The 24,219-nt window shown below is 45.5% G+C and overlaps 1 protein-coding gene across 5 annotated transcripts in view; it reads left to right on the forward strand.

Annotated features, from left to right (window-relative positions):
* Nucleotides 1-489: 489 nt before the first annotated feature.
* STX2 (syntaxin 2) overlaps nt 490-24,219 on the forward strand; it is a 66,575-nt gene continuing 42,845 nt past the window's right edge. Inside the window, exons 1-3 of one of the 5 annotated variants that reach the window (XM_061384519.1) lie at nt 490-665; nt 12,109-12,183; nt 17,894-17,993. In XM_061384519.1, coding sequence (XP_061240503.1) covers nt 636-665; nt 12,109-12,183; nt 17,894-17,993 — 205 coding nt within the window. In that variant the 5' untranslated portion in view covers nt 490-635. The remainder of the gene's footprint in view (nt 666-12,108; nt 12,184-17,893; nt 17,994-24,219) is intronic. The other 4 variants (XM_061384516.1, XM_061384520.1, XM_061384517.1 and 1 more) reach the window with 4 other exon arrangements.

The following is a 24,219-nucleotide window of genomic DNA, read 5'->3' on the forward strand; positions in this document are numbered from 1 at the left end:
TTTAACCTCTGAGCCACCAAAGCTGCACCTAACCCATCTCCATACACTTGCTAAATTCGTCACCAAATTTTCCACGAGTTTTTAAAGTAAATCAAATGAATATGAAAGCACAAAACCAAAAGCAAATCAAGAAGAGCAAAAGTCATATCTAACCAACCAGGATAAACGACCTCCCGAACACAACTCACTCAGCCGAGCCCCGCCCCTTCGCGGCCAGCCCCGCCCCTTTGCGGCCAGCCCCGCCTCCCCTCAGCAGGCCCCGCCTCTCCCCTTTCAGTCAGGCTCCGCTCCTTCCCCCACCAGACCGCGCCTGTTCCTCTGCCGCGCCTTTTGGGCGGGCCACTTCCCTCCCCGATAGTCCCCGCCTACCCAAGCCAGACCCCGCCCCTCCCCGGCGGACCCCGCCCCTTGGTTCTCGGCATTCCCTCAGGAAGGCTCCCGCTGTCTGCGTGGGTCTGGGCGCGGCGCGGGCCGGGCATGCGCAGAGCGTGAGGGCGCGGTTGCCGTGGCAGCGCCGGCCGAGGGGAGGGCGACCGGCGGGCTGAGGCGGCGGCGGGGACACCGAGAGCCCGCGGCCAGCCGGAGGCGGCGCCGGGCAGGCCTGAGCGGCGGGGCGCGGCGCCCGGCCCGTGGGGATGCGGGACCGGCTGCCGGACCTGACGGCGGTGAGCCGCGGGCGGGCGAGCTGGAGTGTAGCGGTTCGGGCCGGGAGCCCTGGAGGCACGAGGATGGGCGGGGGCGGGGAGGTGCAGGGCTGGGCTGGGGGCTCAGGGTGCGGGGTCACAGGGTGAGCGGGGAAGGGGAGTCCAGGTCCCGGGGCTCAGGCCGGGCGGGGCGGCCTCTGTGCGGGGTTGGAGGGGGCGCACGGCTTCCCCAGCCCGCAGCACCACCGTCCCACCATCTCCCTAACGCCCCGAAGGCACTCTTCTGCCCTCGCTTCTGCACTGGGCGTTGGGGCAGGGAATAGCTTTTGAGCCGGCGTCTCGGGGCCCGGCGGGGCCTCGAACCTCCTTTTCTGAGCTGGGCTCTGCTGCTTCTTCAGGTGACTTCCTTCCCTAGAGGCGGTCCATTCCTTCGCCCGGTTTAAATCCTTGCAGAGCACTTATGACCAGAAATTATTTGTTGAATTATGGACTGTTCCATCCTAGTATGCGTCAGCTCCCTGAGAGCAGGGACTTGTCCCCTTGCTCCCTGTCTTATATCTGGGGTTTTGGGTGGGACCCCGCGCGCAGTAGGAGCTCAGTGGATAGGTGGGAACGGATGCATCTGATGCCACATGCCAGTGGGCACCTTGCCGGACTGGATGCTGGAAGGGAGCGGTGAGGCAGGTACAGAGGGGCGCCTTTTGTTTCCCCTGTAAATAGTTTGCTTTGCGTTTGTTTACTCCCAGTAAACCCCACTGGTGGAGTACATAGGTGCTCAGCAAATTACCAATAACTTTAGTAAGAGAACAGTGTTTTGTTCCCTTAGGAAATGGAGTCGTGTTTGATGCATTCCACAGACAATACTGTGAATGAGATGATGACATTGAAACGGTAGTGGTTTATAGAATGTAGAAGAGTTGAAACATTTTAGGTGAACAGAATTAATTCTGACTTTTTTCTGGAAAAATACAAGTACTAAAATAGTGTTGAATGTTTGTATTTCGTTTCCCAGTACTCTGAACAGCCTCAGAACAGAGCAAGGCCCACTGCACTAAAGCACCCATTGAATGTAATGAATTAACTCTCTTCCTCAGCTTCTAGAATGGATCCAGCCCTGTCCCAGGCTTAGGAAGTAGAGAGAATAGTCCCTCAGATTCTTTTGGCCAGATGAGGAATCTTAGTTTAGAGAAGCAATGAATGATTCATTCTTCAGATTATGAAAATTATGCTTTTACACTCTTACCCAGAAAGTTTCTTCATAGTGATTTTTCTTTGCTTCCCTTTTTATTAATGGTTAGATATTTTGATGTTTGTGTTTACAGGTTAGCAACATGTTAAACGGCAAATTGCTGTTCTGTTATCGCACTCAATGGAGTATCGTTCCTTGTTAGAAGCTCAGGTATTTGTTAAGTGAAGAAATGAAGAATGTATTATGAAAGAATACAAATTTATGAATGTTGGAGAACAGTAGAAAATGTGTTAGTGGAATATGTGAGAAGCTTTTCTTGGCTTGTTTAGCAAAAAAGGCAAAAAACAGAGAAGGCAGTTCTTTATCACTCTTAAGTGTATGTGTATTTCAGCTCTTATGGCAACAGTGTGGGTAAGGGTAAGAACATGTTTTAATCTAGAATTCTAGAGGAAGAAGTGATCTTTTCTGATCCAGTACCATGTTGCTATAGATGAAGATTGAGCAGCTGTTTCTATGTCTGGAGTTGTTGAATCTTGGGCAGAAAATTTCTGAACCTCTCAAAACCTCAGTTTTCCTGTATATATAATGAGGATAATAAGATTTTTTTTGTGTACTCTTATGGAAGAAGCGCTGAATCATAGAATTATCTCCTGCGTGTGACACTCTGGGAGAGGGTGGGAGAGAGAAAAATGCTTTGTAATTACAAGTGCTATTAATATGTACTAGTTTTTAAAATGTTTTCAAGCAGTTATAAAAAGCAACCTTCTCCCTGGCATATTAACTCAAAATTGAATCTGACATACTTAAAGTTTAACTTTTAATATTTGAAAACTCATCTGAAAATTATCAGCTATCAAAGCTAATTTTTTTTTTTTTCAGGAAATGTGTCTTTTCCAGGTAGCTCTTGGAGTAGTAAAATGACCTTTCACAACCATGTTTCTAAGTGGCTGGTGTTTTTTCCTAGGCAAACGTGAATATTTAATTTTACTAGTTAAAACGCCTGTGTTGTCCACATTAACAAAATGTTCTTGATGCCTTCTAGAAGTTTCCTTTATTAGCTGTTAGTGATTCCTCCTGAGAAAAAGATTCCCACCGATAACTACTTGGAAAGGACTTAAAAGTTAGTTTGTCCAATACAGTTTGTCAAATACAGATTTAACTGCTTCTAAGCAAGAATTCTCTTTTTGAGCAGCCAGTTAGTTCATTTGGGTGTAGAAAGTTTGAGTGACTTGCCCAAGATTTCCTAAACTCTAAATCCAGAAGGATGTTTCTGGTTTTTAAAAAAATAAAAGGACCATTCATTCAGTAGATTCTGAGCACTGGATCTCTGTGAGGTTACGTGCAAAGTGCAGAGGGCACAGAAATGAACTGGGTGTGTGCTGTGGATGTGCACAGCCGGGTAAGGAAGTGTGCAGAAGCAGAAGGAAGTAGGCTTAGGAAGTAAGTCCAAGTGGGATTGCTGTCCTTCGAGATAATGACCCCAAATATATTTTGATTACCTTTTAAAAAAAGTTTGTCAGTGCAAAAGACTGTATTTATGATAGTTAAAAACAGAAAAATTGCAAATTTCAGCTGTGGGAATTTGCAGAGTAATAGACATAAACACACATACTTAGATGGTATTCATTAGTAGACATAGGAGAAGATTATATTTTTTAAGGAAAATTATATTGAAATGTAGTTGATTTACAATGTTCTGTTTCTGCTGGACAAAGTGATTCAGTTATATATATATATTTTTTCATAATCTTTTCTATTAGGGTTTTCACAGGGTATTGAATATAGTTCCCTGTCTACACAGTAGGACTTTGTTTATTGAGAAAATTACTATTTTTAATACTTGGGTTCATGGTGATGAATTGCACGTAAAATTTTTTAAAGGGCAAGAGAAGCTGCCCGCATATTTTTAAGGTTCTATTTTGGCAGCTCAGATGGGGACACAGAGTGCAGATTGTTACGTGGTAAAGATTCAGGTTCCAACTTAGAAAGTAAAAACATTTTTTTCTAAGTATGTCACTGAAATTTAAAATACTGAGAATTTCATAATACATGTGTACTTTAATATATGAATTGTCTATAATATTTGAATATGTTGAGGATTTCATGATTTACTGATTCCTGTGTCATTCTGCAGACAATTGGGATCTTTGCAACCCAGATCTATAGTTTCTCTGTGTATAGGCAAGATGGATTGCATTTCCTCCTCCAGGAATCTTCCCAACCCCAGGGATCGAACCTGTGTCGATCCGCATTGGCAGGCAGATTCTTGACCACTGCGCCTCCTGGGAAGCCCTTGATATTTCTCTGGGAACCACAATAAATACTGTTTGTATACAAAATAAAAAAGCAAAGTCTCTACATTTCCACAGGTTAATTACTTGTTTTTAATTTCAAGTCTGTTCATTCTGAATATGAGGAATGGAGAACCCAAGAGAGAACCAGTACCTCACTCTGGCAGGTCCCCTGGCCCAGTCCGCTGTTCCCACGTGCCCTCCTCTCTGGGTCCTCGTGAGCTACTCACTTTGTATGTCTCTTGCCCCCTCCCCTTTTCTGGCCCCACGTTTTCTTTTGGCCTCAGTGCAAGCACTGCTACCAGGAAGTCTTCCCTCTTGTGTCCCCAGCGATCTCCCATCTCTGCCCATCCGAACACACACGTGGTCCTGTTTTCTGCGCCCTCCCGCAGACTCTGCGCCCTTCCAGGGAAGATGGGTGCTGTCAGGTTTGCTCTGAGGGCTCAGGACTCTGCATGGAGCACCTGCTGGGTATGGTTTGAGTGCGTTTGCTTCTGAGCACGCCCATGGTTAGTTAGGAAAATGCAGATGACAATGGACTCTGTTGTCTTCAGGCTCTTTGGGTTGCAAGGGACAGAAACCCCTTCGCTAAAACAGAAAAGGGAGACTGATGCAATGGTAGAATGGGGCTTCAGACTCAACAGCGCGATGTGCTGTCAGACCTCATGAGGGGATGGAACCAGGGGCTAGCGAGCAACCAAGACTGCCTCTGTCTCCAGTCCTGCCCACTGTGCCGCTTCGTGCTGTGTGTGTCTGCGTCTTTGTTTCCTGGTTTCCCTGTCCTTCTGTATGTGCTTTCTCTCCTCTCCACCCCCACCTCCATCTCATCTCTGTGCCCTTCGTTCATTCCTTTAGCTGGTCTCAACTGAGTGGCTGCTACGTGCCAGGCACTGTTTCAGGCGTAAGTTGCAGCAAGACCCTTGAAGTCCTTGCTCCCCTGAAATGTGTCCTGGCGGGAGAGGACAAGGAACAGTTAAGTCAGTGAGCAGTAACTGCTGGGGAGCATATAAAACAGTGAGTGGGTATGGGTTGGCTGCTTTGGGCTGGGTGATCAGGGGTCTTGGTCAGGGAGGTCTCTGAGCTGAGATGCGATGAGAAGGAGGAGCCAGCTGGGTATAAGCTGGGCAGGGGGCACGGCCAGCCAAGGCTCTGCTCTTAAGAACAGAAGGATGATGAGTTTGATAGTGGTGAGTGAAAATGAGAGATGAGGAAAAATCTAAACATACCTTTGAGAGGAAAAAACCAGAAGCATTTATGCAGTACAGTGTTATTTATGTAAAGTGTAAGGACCTGTAGTATTTATATAATAATAATGGAGATAAACATGAAGTGAAAATGTAAAGCATGAAACAGTAATATTCTACCTAGGGCATAAAACTATAACTGATTATATAAAAATATGGGAAAGAAATGATACTTATATCTGGCAACATGATTACCAACTGGCCAGCGGTCAGCTTTTACCTATTTTTAATTACAAGTATTCTTTTTTTTTTTTAACTGAAGTAATGCAATTTTGAAAAATCACCATATTCTAGCAATAAAACTATTGCCAGCATTGGGCATATTTCAAGATAATTGTTTCCCCACAATTAGCATTTGCATGGAAGGCCCTAGTGTACATGTATATGGAGAATAACATGGAGAAAAATTCAGTATCTTATCCAACTTTGGATTCTTTTAGTTTGCAATAATTCAGCTTCTCAATGATCTCAACAGAGAGCATTCCAGTGACAGATAATTCATCTTTGCTAAATAGTTTCTAAACAGGGAAGCTCCTTACTGTCTCTTCCTCACAATACTTTTCACAGAGAGAATTGTATTTTAATATAATGCTCCTTTTAAGGAGAATTCTTTTAAAATTTAACAGAAATGGAATGTTGATATTTGGGTGCTTATCTTGCCCTTTGACACTTTGGAAATCAAGTTGGAGGCTATTCCCACTGCTCTTAGTGAATGCCACCAATCATTTTGTTATTTACGATAAGTGCACTGTTATAAACAACAGCTGTTGTACAGAGGTTACACCATCTCAGCTGGAAAGATGGAACATGGGCTTCGTGGACGTGGGGGGCGATTGTGTAGCTTAAATAGCATTGTTAGGTAGTTATTCTTTGTTTTTTTAGTGAATGGAAAAGCTAAGATAGTATTACTGGGTCTATTTTCTCATGTCTAATAGTTTTGAGAATTCTAGATGGACCTAAGAAATATAAGTAGGAAATAGGCTTTATTCCAACATAAAAAGTTAAAAAAGAAAAAATATCTTCACAACTGATTTTATATGTTTTTATCTGTTTATGACATAAGAATACCATGCCCTAATGAATAGAAATAATTTTAATAATCTCTAATCTGCAAAAATTGTGTTAAAATTGCACACAGTATCATTGTTTTGCTGATTTTTCTCTAAGGCACTGAAACATAATAGTAAAACCAGTAGCCAAAAAAAAAAAAAAAAAGGAAGGAAAAAAGACAGTAGAGGAAACAGATTCCAGTCATTGGCTCCCTCTTGGTCTGCAGATAGAGAACTGAACGATTTACCAGCGAGTGAATGACTGTGAATAGAGATCACGCGTGGTGACATGTGGGTCTCAGCATCCAGGAAGAGTTGAGTTTTTTGGTGGTTGGTTGTTTATTCACTGCCTCCTGCAAGGAGAGTGGTCCATGTATAATGTAATGGTAAAAGGACTGACTTCCCTTAGGGAGAGTGTCATGTTGGACAGCGTCTCCCCTGAGCCAGAAATAACTAAGTTTCTGTCCCGGAGCAGGTGGAGTAGGGAGCTTAGGTTCTCGGCTGTGTCACGCGTGGCAGGCAGCCTGTGTGTGGGCTTTGCCACGAGATGGAGTTGTGCTGCCGGGCTGGGGGCAGGGAGCGTGCAGGTGCAGTGAGACAGTCTGTGAACTGACCACTGGATTCATCGAGGGCTCCCTATATTATTCCTTCCACTTCTGTACATGTTTTGTCATTTTCCACAACAAAAAGACAGACAGACACTGAGGCCTCTGAGAACCTCGGGTAGCTGTCAGAGGGATGAGATGGGTGCCCTCTGCCCCAGGAAAGCCACGGTGGGGGCAGGTGGGTTGTCATCACTCATCCTCTGGGCCACAAGGGAATCCCAGCCCTGCTCAGCCACGTTCAAGTTCATTCTCTACCCTTCCCCCATTCTTATTTAGTGAATTCATGGGGACTTAATTTAGTTCACTCCAGTGTCCCTGGCCCCTGGAATGTCCCCTTCCCGCATCTGTGAAAAGAAGTCAGCCATGGGGGTACAGTGACATGCAGGGTCATTCAAAGACAACATGATTGTGAAGGCCAAGGAAGCTGCCCCGGGAGCTCAGAAGGGAGCCTGGGAGCCAGGCTGTGCCTGGAGGACCCATGTGAAATCCCCTCCTCCAGGAGGAGGTCCGTGGTGTGTGGTCAAGAGCGAGGGCCTCTGGAGTCAGATGGATAAGGTGGTCTCAGCTCTGAATGTCCAGGGAAGCCCCTCACCCCTCCTGCCTTAACTGCTTCTCGCAGAGTTGGGGGAGCAGGTGTGGAAGGCATTTTAAGTTTCCTGGTGCTCCTGCCATTGGTGAGTCAGCACAGTTGTGGGTTTGTGAAGTTGAACCCTCCTGGTTCCCAGAGAGGCTTGAGGCTGTGAGCATGGTGCTCAGCTGTCTTGGGGTGTTCTGTGTGTGAAACGGGGGTGCTTGCCCCCCTCCAATGGCTACTGGAGTGGGTAGCCATTCCCTTCTCCAGGGGATCTTCCCAAGGCTTCAGGTGGTGCTGGAGGACCAACACAACATCAAGTCCTCCTGCTGCCCCAGTGCCCTGGCCCGCGATGCCTGTTCAGTTCAGTTCAGTTCATTCACTCAGTCGTGCCCATTAGCAGCCCTCTTTCACTTCAAATAATGCGGGAGCCTGGAGAAGAGCTCTACGCCGTTGGCGGGTTTGCCTGAACATCACTTTTATTGCAGTTAGCTGATTGCTGATCTGCCTTTAAGTGCTCTTTTGCTGGGAATTAAGAACATGGACCTGAAATGATTTTAAAAGCCTTTATTGGTGTGTGGACACCCTGTGAAAATCACGTGCCTTATGAAGCCCCAAGTGGGCAGTTTTCCTGCAGCCCCACCTTTGAAGAAGAAAACGGATGTCATCTTCACTTTAGAGACCAGGAGACAGACTAGGAGAAGTTGGTAGTGCCCAGCTGGTAAGCAGGTTAGAAACCAGATGTGCGACTCCCAAGACAGTATTCTTCTCTCTAGTTGAGACTGCTTGGGTCCAGAGCGGTGTCTTGGTTAGTTAGCACGGTTGGTTAAAGAAAGGATCGGGGTCGGCACGCTTCGGTCCTTTGTGTGTCCTTGGGCTCTCGTGACAGAAGACCACAGATGGGGTCACAGACATGCTGTCACGTCTGGCCCCGGAGGCCAAAGCCTGAAGTCAGGATGCCGCAGGGCCACGCTCCCCCAAACCTGGGGGGAGTCCTGCCTTGCTGCTCGTGTCTCCAAGAGTGGCGGCAGTCCTTGGCTCTTTGGCTCACAGACCCTTCACTACCCTCTCTGCCTTGCTCGCCACGTGGCCGCCTCCCCTGTGTCTCTGTCTCTTATAAGGACAGAGTCATGTGGGGTTAAGGGCCCATCCTGCTCCAGCATGACCTCATCTTAACTAATTACATCTTCCTAGACCCTTTCTCCAAGTACGGGTCCTGGGGGTTTGCAACATTTATTTTTAGGGGGACAGTTCAACCCATAATACCTGCCCTGTTAGCAGAGCACAAATGAAACATTCTCAGTAGCAGCGCTGCCTAATTGCGGGCATCTTCCTCTGTGACCGGAGTCACGTGAGAGCAGGGTGGTGGCTCAAAGTAAGGGCCCTGCTGGGGAAACCATTCCAGGCGGATGCCCTGGGGAGTCGGTGTAAACAGAAGCAATGGTGTGCAGAGAGCTCAGCCTAAAGCCCTGAGAGGCGCCCGCTGACCCCCGCCTGCAGCTCAGTGAGCTTCTCCCAGAACCCTGTGGAGGTGGGTTTGCTTTTCCCTCGAGACCGCCCCACGGCTGTCCAGTGTGTGTGTCACCTGGTGATAAAATACTCTTTATGGCTCTCATAAAAACCCCTTGTCTGAGGGAGCTCATGCCTCTCTATCTTGGAGAAGCACATTTCTTCCTTAGCCCTCGTAGATTGTCTTATCTGCACCCAGAAGTGGCCCCAGGGCAAGGGAGGTGCGGAAGCCTTCCATGGGGTGGTGAGAGATTCCTGTTGAAGTTTAGGCCAGATCGATTTGCCTCAGCGTGGGCCCTGGAAGCTGCAGAGGGAGGCTGCATCGTGTTTTCTTACCACATTTATTACATTTGGCAGATCTTTCGTAACTAAATTTAGTGGAATTTTGTTTCCACATCATTCCTGGTTGCAGATCAGTAAAGCTACACTTAAAACTTTTAGTGCTCAATGACTCTGATTTTCCTGAGGGTCCAGAATTCCTGAAATCTGTGGCTGCCTCAGCTTTCGCAGTTAGAGCTGAACTGGCTGCCCAGCGCGCCCGCAGGGAGATGGTTCCAAACAGTTCCCTCCTCTGTATGCTGCCAGGCATCTTTCCTTTCTCCTCTCGAATCCATAGCTCTCACTGGTAGATCCTGTGGCACGTGTCCTTGATAAATATTGTGTGACTCGGATGCCAGGTCCTGGGGTCTGACATTGTCTCCTCTCCCCTGTAGCTGTAGACAGAGGTGGCTTTCTTCCCACTATAGTAAGTTCCCTACATACAAACGAGTTCTGTTCTGAGGGCATGTTCACAAGTCTGGTTTGTTTGTAAGTCCAACAAAGTTAGCTTAGGTACCCAACTAACACAGTCAGCTATATAGTACTGTAGTGTGAAGTGAAGTGAAATGAAGTGAAGTGAAAGCCACTTAGTCGGGTCCGACTCTTGGTGACCCCATGGACTATGCAGTCCATGGAATTCTGCAGGCCAGAATACTGGAGTGGCTAGCCATTCCCTTCTCCAGGGGATCTTCCCAACGCAGGGATCGAACCCAGGTCTCCCTCATTGCAAGCAGATTCTTTATCAACTGAGCCACAAGGGAAGCCCTGCACACAAATAATACATAAAAAACAAACATAGAAAATTAAACATTTAAAATCTTAGAGTACCTTGAGAAGTATAGTAGTATAGTACGACAGCTGGCGAACAGGGCTGGCAAGAAGAGTTACTGACTGGAGTGGGGAGTGGAGGTGGGAGATGGCAGAGCTGAAGGGTCGTCAACAATAGGAGACAGAGGGCAAGCTGCAATTTCACTCACGCCTGATGCTGATGACACTGGTTCCTTGCTGGCTTCAATTCTATCTTCCCTCTCAGAAAAACAGTCCAGTGATGTCTGGGTAGTAGTTCTTTTTTTCTCATCATACCAGTTACCAACTCCATCGTCACTGCTTTTGCATTTGCTTCCAGACATCCTGGGCTTGAAATAAAACTGCATTACTATACAGTAAAGTGTACAAAAGCACAACTGCTTGTAGAGGATGTACACACGTGACAGTGTACACCAGACATGCGAACTTACGTGATTGGACATGGGAGTGCACGTTCATGTCTTTGAAAGCTTGCAACTTGAAGGTTCGTGTGTAGGGGACTTACTGCAAAGACTTTTCACTGTTTCATTCTTTTGCCTCCCTTGAGGGGTGGGTTAGGGTTACAGTGTGATGAGGTTCTGGATGTCCTAGGGTAGTCTCAAGTCATGGAATGCCCCACTCTGGCCCCACCCAGCCAGAGACCCAGCCATCCCAGGCGGTCCTGATGTCCCTCAAGTGTGAGAACCCCTGGCCTAGAACATCTCTTCAATGTTATTTTAAACTGAGGCACCTGATTTGTAAAGTACAGTGTCATCCTGGCCTTTCCCAGTGGTGGGTTGCTTTCTTCCTCAGTGCCTTTGTTGTTCATTTGTGAAGTTGTGTCCAACTCTGTAATCCCCTGGACTACAGCACGCCAGGTTTCTCTGTCCTTCACCGTCTCCCAGAGTTTGCTCAAACTCCTTTGAGTTGGTGATGCCATCCAACCATCTTATCCTCTGTTGTCCCCTTCTCCTTCTGCCCTCAATCTTTCCTAGCATCAGGGTCTTTTCCAATGAGCTGGCTCTTCATATCGGGTGGCCAAAGTATTGGAACTTCAGCTTCAGCATCAGTCCTTCCAAAGAATATTCTGGGTTGATTTCCTTTAGAATTGACTGGTTTGATCTCCTTGCTGTCCAAGGGACTCTCAAGAGTCTCTTCCAGTTCCACAGTTCACTCAGGTCTTCTTTAGAGTCTGTCTTTAGTAAAATGTTTATTGATTATACGAGTGTGGCCATAACTGGGAATTACTTACTTAGGGAAAAATGATAAACACCAGCTAACATATGTGAAAGTTCTTTGAAAATTATTACCTAATCTAGAAAAGTTGGGCCCAAAAGTCTGGAAAAGAAAGTTACAGAGGATGAGATGGCTGGAAGACGTCACCGATTCTGTGGACCTGAACTTGGGCAAATTCTGGGAGATGGTAGGGACAGAGAAGCCTGGCGTGCTGCAGTCCATGGGGCTGCAAAGGGTCGGACACGACAGAGCGACTAAACAACAACTAGAAAAATTGACTAGTGGTGTCAGTATTTTTAATCTTTATAGACAGTGTGCAGTGTAAGCAGATTCACTTGTGGAAGATAAACCTGCCCTGTGTCACATGGACGTACTCAGTGAGAATGAATGATCGATCCTCTGCCGCTCAGTTCTCGGAGATCTAGCTGTTGATTCCCCCTGACGTGGCTCCTTCTCCTGGCTGATTGGCTGTGTGCGCCTGCCCTGACTGTGTGTGGCCTGGTGGATGTCATGGCCTTGGTGGGTGGCAGGCTTCTTACACTTTGGTGCTTTTAGTGAGCTGAGATCGTGTAGGTACCCAGCTGCTCTTGTCTTTCAGTTCACTGTTGGTGCCTCTGTGAAAACTTTTAAAACCAGAATTTTACCTTTCATATTTTTCCATTTCAGTGTAGGAAAAATGATGATGGGGACACAACTGTTGTTGTTGAAAAGGACCATTTTATGGATGATTTCTTCCATCAGGTAAGAGTTGTTTTGTGAAAGCCAGTCTGTCATTTTTCTTTAAACATAATTAAATTAATGTAACTGTGCATTTGTCGTATTTGAAATAATACCCAAACTAAATATTTTAAAAAATTGACGTTTGAATGACAAAAAGTGCTGTAGACTTTTTAGTGCTTTTAGCACATTTGTTGCTGTTGAACCCTTCTTCCTGGTGACTGACTTGGGGCGGGGGGAGGGTGGGTGAGAACGGTGATGGGGGGCCGAGGGCCTCTGAGGAGACTGAAGCCCACGGGCTGGGGGTGGCCAGCAAGGTGGGCCTGCTGCCCACGGGCTCGTGCTGGGAGAAGGGACCTCCTCCAAGCACAGGGTCCCTCAGGGAGGCCCTGCTGCACCCATGGCCAGTGGGGTCCTCCAGATGAAGGGAGCCTGGGTCCTTGCAGTGGAGGGCCTGGTGGCGGTGATGTCCCTCAGCTGGCAGTCAGGCGTGCACAGTACACACGGCGAGGCTTCTCCCGCTCTTCTGTCGAGTGCCAGTGAGTCCCGTGTATCAAGGGGCTCGCTCATATGGTGCATTTTCTAAAATCTGTGATTAAATTTTAAATTCTTCTCCTGAGAAGTTTCCCAAATATCAAAGCATGAGTCTCTAGGTCATATGGGACTTTGCTCACTCCTGAGAGATCTTATCCTTGAGCAAAGATATGATTGTGGCAACTCTGCTCTGCCTTGGTTAGCCTGGCCTTTCTCTGGACTGTCTGTACAGGGGCGAAGCCTCTGGACCTGTGCCCTTGGGTCTTCCCTCGAACCTGTCTCCCAGACTTCCCCCTAAGGCCTTTCCTGCTCCCTCGAAACTCCCCAGGGTTTTTTCCTAGAATTTAAACATGACAGCATGTTTAAATTCTTAACCCTAAGTCATAGTTGATCAAATTTTGCATAATTTCAAATATTTGAAATTGAGTCTGAGAACAGATATTTTGACTTTGTTAAGCATTAAGAAAAGAAACATGGTCAGTATAACTTTTTAACAATGAAAACTTCATTTGCAAGGACTTGTTTTGATTATGCTGAATCTAGTCTGAGTTTGAGTTGATTCTTAAATCTGTTGGCAGTGTAAACTGGAAGATACATGGATCAATACATGCATTTGAAAATATGTAATATGTTAATTAAAAATGTATTACAAGTTACCAACTTTCTAGCCAGAATTTATTGAATACGTAGTTCATTGGGTTTCAAATATATTTATGTTAGTTCCTAGTCTTTTCTAATTGAAAAAAACATGAAATTAAATCATTATCTATAGGGCTTACTTTACTGGAGTTAAGTTACTGGATTTCTGGATTTCACTTTGCAAACAAGATGCTTTTCATCCTGATTAGTTTACCTGCTCACTTTGTAAAATCATTATTTCTCTGATTTTACCCCTTTTACCCATATGCTTAGTCCTTCCATATCAGTTCTCCAGAAAAACCCATATTTTTTTTTTCATATTTTTTATTTTAAGAATATTTTAGCAGTAAATGATGTATTTCATAGAAGAATTATAATCGCTGTGTCATTGAGCTGTAGTAACAGCACTAATCCATTTTGGCTGCAGGTGTTAGAGACGCATACAAAAACGGGTGAGTGGTGTGAGGGAGGTTTGAGAGCCATTGATTCTAACTTAAGTTCCAGTTTCATTTGTTAAATAGTTGACTTATTTTGCAGTTGACTTCTGTGAAATGACTTTTTTTTTGGCTGTGCCGTGCTGCGTGTGGGATCTTAGTCCCCAGCTCGGGACTGAACCTGTGTGCGCTGCAGTGGAAGCCTGAGGTCGTAACCACTGGACCGCCAGGGACATCCTGAAATGACTTCTGAAACAAATAGAGAAGCAAATGATGTTTGTTAATACAAGCTCTTTCTTTAGAAAATGACATTTAGGTCTTAAGCATCACATAGAATATTGCAAAAGATAGGAATTTTGCACATGACCAGTGTTGGTTGAAACTAAAATAATGTTGTAATAGGCGGCCAGGAGATCCCCTTTTTGTGAAAGTAGCTTGTGGCTGTCCGAGAGAGCCCATGTGGTGTAATTCATAGGCGTAAACGGGCCTGGCGCCACCGTGAGAATGGCACTTCCCTCCTGGTACCGAGTTGGTGGCTCAGCAGTTTCCTTTTCTTTTTGGGCTACACTGGTGCTTCTGCTGCACAGATAATGTTGGTGTGTGTAGAACTTTCCAAGAGGCAAAGGAGTATCTTTTCTACTTTGTGACAGATGTGTCTCACTGACTTTACTTCAGAAATGGTGCTTTAAAGATGGCTAACTGAAATGTAAATCTGTGCACTAAACCCACAAAATCATTTGTGCTTAAGCTTGTGTGATAAAGTAACAAAAATTTAAAAAGGTTCTGTTGTAATTTTGTGAGTGGTTTTTACCTGATTAATAAAATTAAAAGTATGTGAAGTTCTGTAGAAATCATGTATAGATGGAAATAACACTCAGGACTAATGAAATAGCCCTTCACTGCTCTATGAAAGCAGAATTCTGTGTCAGACTGTCCTCTAATATGCTACTTTTCAAAATGTGCTGTGAGGCTTGGACCCAGTGTCCCTGGGATCCCTGAGACCCTTCGAAGGAGTTTGTGTAGCTGAAACAATTTTCATTACAATACGAAGATGTTCACCTGTTTCCTCTCCCTCTGTCATGAATGACCATGGGGGTGGGGGCAGTTTTCAGAGGCGACATCACAACAGACTGAACACAGAAACAGGCATCAGAATCAAGGTGCCTTCCGTTAAGCTAGAAGCTAGATTTGCAGAGAACTGTAAATCACTCCTCTTACTGTCACTGATTTTGGGGGAAAATACTACTTTTTTCCATAAAAATACATTATTTATGTTAACATGTATTTTTAGTGTCCTGCTGCTGCAGTAACAAATGGCCACGAATACAGTAGTTTTAACAGAGCATGCATTTATCGTCTCACAGTTCCAGAGGTCAGAAGTCTGGAACGAGCTGGAGCACACGTCAGGGTGCTTGCAGGGTCATGTCCTCCTATAGGCTCGAGGGAATATCTGCGTTCTTGCTGTTCCAGCTTCTGGAATCTCCTTCATTCTTGGCTCGTGGCCCGTTCCTCCATCTAAAGCACATCTCTGCTTGTTTCTAAATTTGATCCCATTGCTTCTGTTTTTTAAGGACTCTTTTGGTTACTTTGGATATTCAGATAATCCAGGATAATCGCCCGTCTCGACCCTTAACTAACCACACCTGCCAAGCGCCTTTTGCCCTGTAAGGTCACGTGCAGAGGATTAAGATGTGGACGTCCACCACAGCATGTCGTGGGTTTGTGATGACTGTAGTAAGAGAATTCATACATGTTAAAGATGTATCAGAGAAGGCAATGGCACCCCACTCCAGTGCTTTTGCCTAGAAAATCCCATGGACGGAGGAGCCTGGTAGGCTGCAGTCCATGGGGTCGCTAGAGTCAGACACAACTGAGCGAATTCCCTTTCACTTTTCTTTTTCATGCATTGGAGAAGGAAATGGCAACCCACTCCAGTATTCTTGCCTGGAGAATCCCAGGGATGGGAAGCCTGGTGGGCTGCCGTCTCTGGGGTCTCACAGAGTCGGACACGACTGAAGCGACTTAGCAGCAGCAGCAGCAGCAAAGGTGTATCTCCGCTGTGGTACTTAGATCGGAAGGAGCTGCAGCCTACCTGAGCCAAAGCAGACATCTCACCTCTCCACAGAGAGGTACATCCCCATTGCTCAGAAATCAGGATGATGAGAGAGGACGCACTCCTAGGAGAGGCCTCACCCTACCCCCATCTTCATCTGCTTGTCTTCTCACCTCTCACCTCGAGAGGGGTCCTTTTTTAAGTTTCTTTTTGAGACATCCCAGTGTTTCTTCCTGTAAATGTTAACATCTGCCCATTAATCTGTTTGTTTTGGCTTTTTTCATCATTGTTAACACGTATATACAGTATTCTGCAACTCATAGGTATTTTTTCCCCCTGTGATTTTTAACTGGGTAATATATGTAATATATCCTGAGTATCTTTTTATGCCTTTTGTTATAGTTCCATAATGTAACCTAACAAGCCTCCTTTTGCTGGGCTTTAGGATTTTCTTTGGAAGGCAATGGCAGCCCACTCCAGTACTCTTGCCTGGAAAATTCCATGGACAGAGGAGCCTGGTGGGTTGCAGTCCATGGGGTCGCTAAGAGTTGGGCACAACTGAGCAATTTCACTTTCAGTTTTCACTTCCGTGCATTGGAGAAGGACATGGCAACCCACTCCAGTGTTCTTGCCTGGAGAATCCCAGGGACGGGGGAGCCTGGTGGGCTGCCGTCTATGGGGTCGCACAGAGTCGGACACGACTGAAGCGACTTAGCAGCAGCAGCAGCAGCAGCAGGATTTTCCTAATTTTTTTTTTAAAGATATATATATATATATATATGTATATATATTTTATATGACCATTTTTTAAGTCTTTATTGAATTTGTTACAATATCATTTCTGTTTTATGTTTTGGTTTTTTGGCCATGAGGCAGCTCCCTGACCAGGGATCGAAACACTTCTTCATTGGAAGGGGGAGTCTTAACCACTGGACTGCCAGGGAAGTCTCCCTGAGGTTTTAAGTATAGAAATTGTGCTTAGTTTCCTGGGGCTATACACATTCCGTGGCTTGAAACAGCTCAGATTTATCCTCTTTATTTCTGAAGGCAAGAAGTCCACCCTGGTTCCCCTGGGATGAACCGTGGTGTCAGCAGGATCGCATGCGCTCCTGGGAGGCTCCCTGGAGACCCTGCCTCTCCTGCTCCCGAGCTGTGTCCCCGTCCTCTCCCCTCAGCCACCCCACCTTCTTCCAGGCCAGCAGCACAGCATCTTGCTTCACTGGGTTGCGTGGCCTTCTTCTGTAGCCACATCGTCCTCTGTTCTCCCTTACAAGTACACTTGAGATGATGTTGGGGGTCCACCTGGAGGATCCAGGATTGTCTGTCTCCCCATCTCAGGATCCTTTGTTTAGGTCACATCTGCACTTTCTTTTGCCATATAAGGTAACCATCAGAGGTCACAGGGGTTAGGGCCTGGACATTTTGGGGGAACAGTATTCATGCTGCCACCCTTGTTAAGAATCCATCTGGACAAATCTTTCTAATGAGTACATTACATTTTGAAGCAAGTGTTGAATACTTCAGATAATCAGAGGCAAAAAATAATGACTAAGAAGGCTGGGTCTTACCAGCTGTCCATGCCTCCCCACATGAGAATGTTATCGCTGGCCTGGCCTACCGAGTGAGTTCCCTTCTTGACTGCACAGAGAACTGGTGCTCAGAGCAGGTGCTTCTATAACAGCTGCCACTGTCTGTGCTAATACTGGGTCGTGATTATAAAACTTCTTATAGCCAACTAGGTTTTCCTGGGGATTGATGCTGCCTTATTTCCCTTTATTTTGAAACTTTTTAATTTTATATATTTTACTTTTTAAAATATTTTATTCTATATATATATATAGGAGTGTAGATGATTAACAATGTTGTGCTTGTTTTAGGTGGACAGCAAAGTGACTCAGCCATATACATACATAAATCATTTCTCTTTATTTTTTTTAAGTTGAGTGGGGAAAGGTTATTATTTCTTTATGTGGTACTTATTCACTTATTTCCCTCTTTTATCCTTCCCTCTTTAGGTAATGAAAAGCAAACCTGAATTTGCCACAGTGGTGATGACTTTTTCTCTCTCTCCTAGGTCGAGGAGATCAGAAACAGTATAGCGAAAATAGCTCAGTATGTCGAAGAAGTGAAGAAAAACCACAGCATCATTCTTTCTGCACCAAACCCAGAAGGAAGTAAGTCGTTGGTTTTAAAAAGAAGTATGTCTGTCTGTCTGATCTGCCTGTCTTGCTGTCCATAACACAGCCTCAGCCCGGGAACTGTGAGCTTAAGCTGGAAGCCTGTAAAAAGTGCTGGAGGCTGGCAGTCCACCCTCTGCATTCTCATGTCTGGTCTGGGCAAGCCAAGGCCTCGGTGTGATTTTTTTTTTACAGCTTCCGTGGGATCTGCTCTTCAGCCTGGGTGAGGACAACTGATGCATGACAGCCATGAGAATACATGGACATGACTTCGCAGGACTCTGGGACCACATCAGTGATTGATGGGGTCTTCAGTTCAGTTCAGTCGCTCAGTCATGTCTGACTCTTTGCGACCGCATGAATCACAGCACGCCAGGCGTCCCTGTCCATCACCAACTCCCTGAGTTTACCCAAACTCATGTCCATCGAGTCATTGATGCCATCCAGCCATCTCATCCTCTGTTGTCCCCTTCTCCTCCTGCCCCCAATCCCTCCCAGCATCAGAGTCTTTTCCAATGAGTCAGCTCTTCACATGAGGTGGCCATAGTATTGGAGTTTCAGCTTCAGCATCAGTCCTTCTAATGAACACCCAGGACTGATCTTTAGAATGGACTGGTTGGATCTCCTTGCAGTCCAAGGGACTCTCAAGAGTCTTCTCCAACACCACAGTTCAAAAGCATCAATTCTTTGGCAGTCAGCTTTCTTCACAGTCCAACTCTCACATCCATACATGACCGCTGGAAAAACCATAGCCTTGACTAGACAGACCTTTGTTGACAAAGTAATGTCTCTGCTTTTGAATATGCTATCTAGGTTGGTCATAACTTTCCTTCCAAGGAGTAAGCGTCTTTTAATTTCATGGCTGCAGTCACCATCTGCAGTGATTTTGGAGCCCAGAAAAATAAAGTCTGACATTGTTTCCACTGTTTCCCCATCTATTTCTCATGAAGTGATGGGACCAGGTGCCATGATCTTCATTTTCTGAATGTTGATCTTTAAGCCAACTTTTTCACTCTCCTCTTTCACTTTCATCAAGAGGCTTTTTAGTTCCTCTTCACTTTCTGCCATAAGGATGGTGTCATCTGCATATCTGAGGTTATTGATATTTCTCCCGGCAATCTTGATTTCAGCTTGTGCTTCTTCCAGCCCAGCGTTTCTCATGATGTACTCTGCATAGAAGTTAAATAAGCAGGGTAACAATATACAGCCTTGATGTACTCATTTTCCTATTTGGAACCAGTCTGTTGTTCCACGTCCAGTTCTAACTGTTGCTTCCTGACCTGCATATAGGTTTCTCAAGAGGCAGGTCAGGTGGTCTGGTATTCCCATCTCTTTCAGACTTTTCCACAGTTTATTGTGATCCACACAGTCAAAGGCTTTGGCATAGTCAATAAAGCGGAAATAGATGTTTTTCTGGAACTCTCTTGCTTTTTCGATGATCCAGCAGATGTTGGCAATTTGATCTCTGGTTCCTCTGCCTTTTCTAAAAGGTTCACGTGTTGCTGAAGCCTTGCTTGGAGAATTTTGAGCATTACTTTACTAGCGTGTGAGATGAGTAGAGCCGTGCTATGTTCACAGCTAAACAGTAGTGATAGAATTTTGTGTTTAGATGAAAGTTAACGAGAGGTTGATCTGGAAAACAATAGAGCAGGATGGAGCAGTTTTAAAGATGAAAACAGGTAGTTTTACGTCTTCAGCAAAGGCTTTTGTGTGGAGTGTCCTGTTCTTAGTGTCTGTGGAGGGCAGCATGTGAACAAGTGATTTAAAATGAACTGAACATCACAGTGTTGGCAGTTTTAAGGAAGTATTTCCTTGAGCTGCAGTGATAAATTTTGAAAACTTTAAAAGGTAAATAGATCTGGATAGGCCAGAATACTGCTAATTGGAATCCATATGTCTTTTGGGGGAATAACTGATACCTTTACCATATTGAGTCTTTTAATCCTTGGAAATGGTTCATCCCTCTGCTTACATCTTCTTGCTTGCTCCCAGTGATGTATGTAGGGCTCTGTGTAGAGGTCTCACACACCTTTCATGGCAGTCGATGCTTTTGATCTTGATGTGAATGGTATGTGCTATAAATTTTGTTTTCTACTTGTTTCCATATATAGAAACACAGTAGGTTTTGTATGTTGAGCTTTTATCTCACTCTCTGGCCCAGTCAATTATTTTAAATAATTTCTCTGTGGATCCCTTTGGATTGTCTCTATAGCCAGTCATGTTATCTGTGAATAATGACAGTTGTCCCTCCGTTCTTAGGCTTTTTATTTTCAGTTGACTTTTTTTACTGACCTTCTATACAGCATTGAATGGAAGTGGTGATGGGAACATGTTATTCTCAGTCTCAGAGGAAAGTTGAAAGCAACTTTGTTTGAAGGTTATTTGATGTGGCCTCACTTTTAAAAAATAACTTGATTTTAAATTGAAAAAGAACTCTTTTACTCATTTTGAAGATTATGTGTGTCTTGTAAAATAATGCTTTGTATGTCTGCAGATGCCCTGTCTCATGATTTAGAAAAATGTTTCCCAGAAGCTTGACTCTCAGCAGCTGTTGTATTAAACGGGAGTTCTATGGCCGGATAGATTTGGGGTCATCTTCACAGCATATCCCCACTTGGATGATTTCAGTGTACTTAGAGCAATAAAGGCCCTGAGAAGTCCTGTGATGAAGAAACCTGCTTAACTTTGCTTAGTGAAGTGTTTCACAAACACATTTGCCCACAGGACTTTTTATGTAACAGTTATTAACATATTGCTTAATTCTTGGTGAAGATTTGAATACGTGCTCGTATATTTTTTCTTTTGAGAAATTTACCTCCAAAAAACTTTGCTCCCCAGTAATAGTAGGCACAACAATTGTTTGAGTAAATTTAGAGCTCTAGTGCTTCACAGTCGTCCCTTTGGTCTCTGAAGAAAACTGTTGCTTTTAGTTTCACAACAGATGTGAACCAGAGCGTAGGAAGTAGCGTCTCACTGCTTCCTTAGTTGGTCTCTGTAAGATAGATGTAGTGGCTCCTGCCCCATGCTGCTGGGCTCTAGGGAGTGCCCCAGGTGCTGCAGAGGGCAGTGGGCTGCCGTCCCCTGCCCTTTGTCCGTGCAGGGGGAAGGGGAGGGTGCAAATCGGAGCTCTAGCTCCTCAGGGCCTTCGCTGCCCAGGCTCCTGGGTGGACATGCAGGAGTCCAGAGCATGTGGCCACCAGGTGGCGCTACCCGGCCCTGGCCCATTAGCTTCTGCTTCCGATGCAGAGTTGGCTGGGTGGCCAGGCCGTTTCATTAACCTCAGTAACAAGATCCCAGAGGAACGTTTGCTACAAAGCTAACAGAGGGCACCTTTACTTGCACTTGTCTTTATTGACCTTACGCTTATGTATTTTTTTTTTTTGAAAGAAGGTCATTGAAAATGTGTAAGTTTCAGGCTCTCCAAAATATGGATCCACCTGGCAGAACTCTGAAATAAATGTACAGGATTCAACTTTTTGGTTCCTACTGGTGATAGGATTATGACTGACAGGACCATTAGAGAAGGGTGGGGATTTTCTTCATCAGTGACGGGGCTTGTGGTTCCTTTAATCGGGAGTCATAGTCCCTCTCCTCAGCCCATTTTAGGTGTGGACCTCCTAAACAGTCGCACCTGTTGCTGACACTTCATCTTTCCTTCTTTTCCAGCCCACTGTCTTCTGGGTTGGCCTCTCTCTGAGCAGTTGCGTCCTCATTGCATCCCATCTCTCATTCCCTGTCCTCCTCACCTCTTCTGCTGGAGTGGTGCCCTCAGTGCGAGTTTCAGGCTCTTGAGAACTACGTGGCCATCACTGCTCACCTGCCTCAGTGTAGCAGCCTCTGCTCAGGCGAGCTGTGGGTTCGAACTCCAGTTGCACCATGAATTCACTGTTGGCCTTGGACAGATCACCGATCTTCCTATAAAATGCCAACTGCTGCTGTCCTTGTGTTTCTTCGTCATCTCCTCGTTTCCATCCCATCCTTGCTTCTGTTTCAGAGTAAGAGGCATGTGTCTCCCTTTTAAGGGTAGACTGTGGTGTGTGACCTTGAACCCTCCTCTGGGTGTTTTTTCCTGCTTCTTGTCAGCCAGAAGGCTGTCCATTTTCCCCCCTTACAACCACACCTTCCCCACAGCCCTGCCTGACCCTCTAGTGGCTGTTTCTTTCTTGAAAGAGTGGTCTGTCCCCGCTCACCCCGAATCCTGCTGCGGGCCCCGCCCTGGCCCTTGTGCTCCCTCCTTAGCCTCTGACCCTGTTGGCCAGCTCCCCTCCCCCACCCCAGCCTCTTCATCTTTTAAAGTTCACCTGCTTTGTGTTACCAAAGCCAGTATGTGCTTGTTGTGCTCATTTTGGAAGAAAGCAGAAAGGAAGAGAAAAAAAAACACTCATAATTTTGTCCATTGGTGTATATATATATATATATATGTATATTAATGTTTTGGTATATATTTTTCTAGCAAAAACATGTATTAAAAACAAATAATGTCTAAAAAGTGTAGAATTTGGATCACACAGTGCTTGTTGTCTTACAGCATGCTCTTTTTGCTGATGAATGTACAGTTACAGGCCCACCTGCCTTTTTTTTTTGGCCATACCACCTGCAGGATTCCAGCTCCTTGGCCGGGATTTGAACCTGTGCCCCCTACATTGGGAGTGCGCAGTGTTAATCACTGGACCGCCAGGCAAGTCCCTGCAGCACCCTTTTCTTAATGGCTGCCTAGCAGTAGCATTTTCACTTTTGGTGTTTATGTGGGAGCAGTGTTTTGGGACCACACGCCTTGGGTGAGATGGCAGCCCTTCACTGTTGACAGGTGCCTCCCTCGCAGTGTGTGAGGGTCAGTGCAGGGATCTCGCGTTGCTATGCTGTCACAGTGGTCTATGACCTTAGACCTGCTGCTGTATTGAGCGGCAGGGACTGCTGAGCACTGGACAGGTGGCGGCTCGTTTATGCTTTGAATGGCCTTGGGAGGCGGGTGCTCTCCTCGGGTGTGTCTGGGAGCTAAGGATGTTGCGGATTGGGAGGATGGGCAGTTAGTGTGGTTTCAAGCACCCTGACCTGTAAGCCGGCTCTCCTGTCCCCGCTGCTGTTCTGAAATGGGGCCACAGGCTCACCAAGCGTCCATTAGGGTTTCATGGTTACACCCCACTCGGCCTGGGCATCCTGACCCACCTGTGTGTCCCTGAGTACCTGGTAGCTTGTCTCCCGGGCCAGCAGTCCTGGAAACATTGTGCTGTGTCAAGGGACTCATCCTATGGAATGTTCTTTTCATTAGTATGGCTCTTGAGACCCATATAGTCCATAGACTTCTCTAAGCAAGAATACTGGAGTGAGTAGCCTTCCTCTTCTCCAGGGGATCCTCCCAACCCAGGGATCGAACCCAGGTCTCCCGCATTGCAGACGGATTCTTGATCAGCTGTGCCACAAGGGAAGCCCATTTTTAGTTTGAAACTTTTCAAATCTGTGTGCAAGTTGCAGTTTTGGTGCAGTGAAAACTCACATTTCCTTCACCTAGCTTCACCAGTTGTTACCATTTCACCACATTTGCTTTATCTGTGTGTGTGTGTGTGTATTTGTGTACATGTGAGTGCATATAAATACACATATTGCACATGTGTATACACATGTTATTTTTGCTGACTCATTTTAGAGTGAGTTGCGCACTTTGTGACCATCTACCCCTAATTACTCCAGCATTTAACTCCTAAGAATATTTTCTTATAAACAGACAGTATAATTATCTAGTGTAGAATATTTAATGTGGATGAAATGCTATCGAATCCACAGTCCACATTTTCAGTCAAGAATTGTTGAGTTGATATCCTTTAGCTGTTTTCCGCTCTTTCCAGGGTCCTTTCTAGACAGCAAGGCAATTAAAGCCCTGGACACAAATGCCTTTGGAATTGTCCTGTCTTGGTGGCACATTGAGCCTTTTCCCGCGTGAAAGGCCCCTCTCTGCTCTAGTGAAGCGCTGTGCCTTCCTGGCCATGGCCAGATATCAGCCAACGGAGCTCGACCAGTTTCTCTGGTAGTGTGTGCATGATGGATATTTGCCCATCATTTTCTTTTTATCTTTCTGTATCCTTATATTTTAGATGTTTCTCTCATCTTTTATATATATAATAGAGTTGGGTTTTGTCTTCTTGGCCCCTTTGATCATTTTTTTTGTCTGTCATTAACTCTTGTAGTCTATTTGTTTACTGGGATTACTGATACATTGGGGCTAACA

The sequence above is a fragment of the Bos javanicus genome, chromosome 17, assembly GCF_032452875.1.
Source record: "Bos javanicus breed banteng chromosome 17, ARS-OSU_banteng_1.0, whole genome shotgun sequence".
Taxonomy (NCBI): Eukaryota; Metazoa; Chordata; class Mammalia; order Artiodactyla; family Bovidae; genus Bos; species Bos javanicus.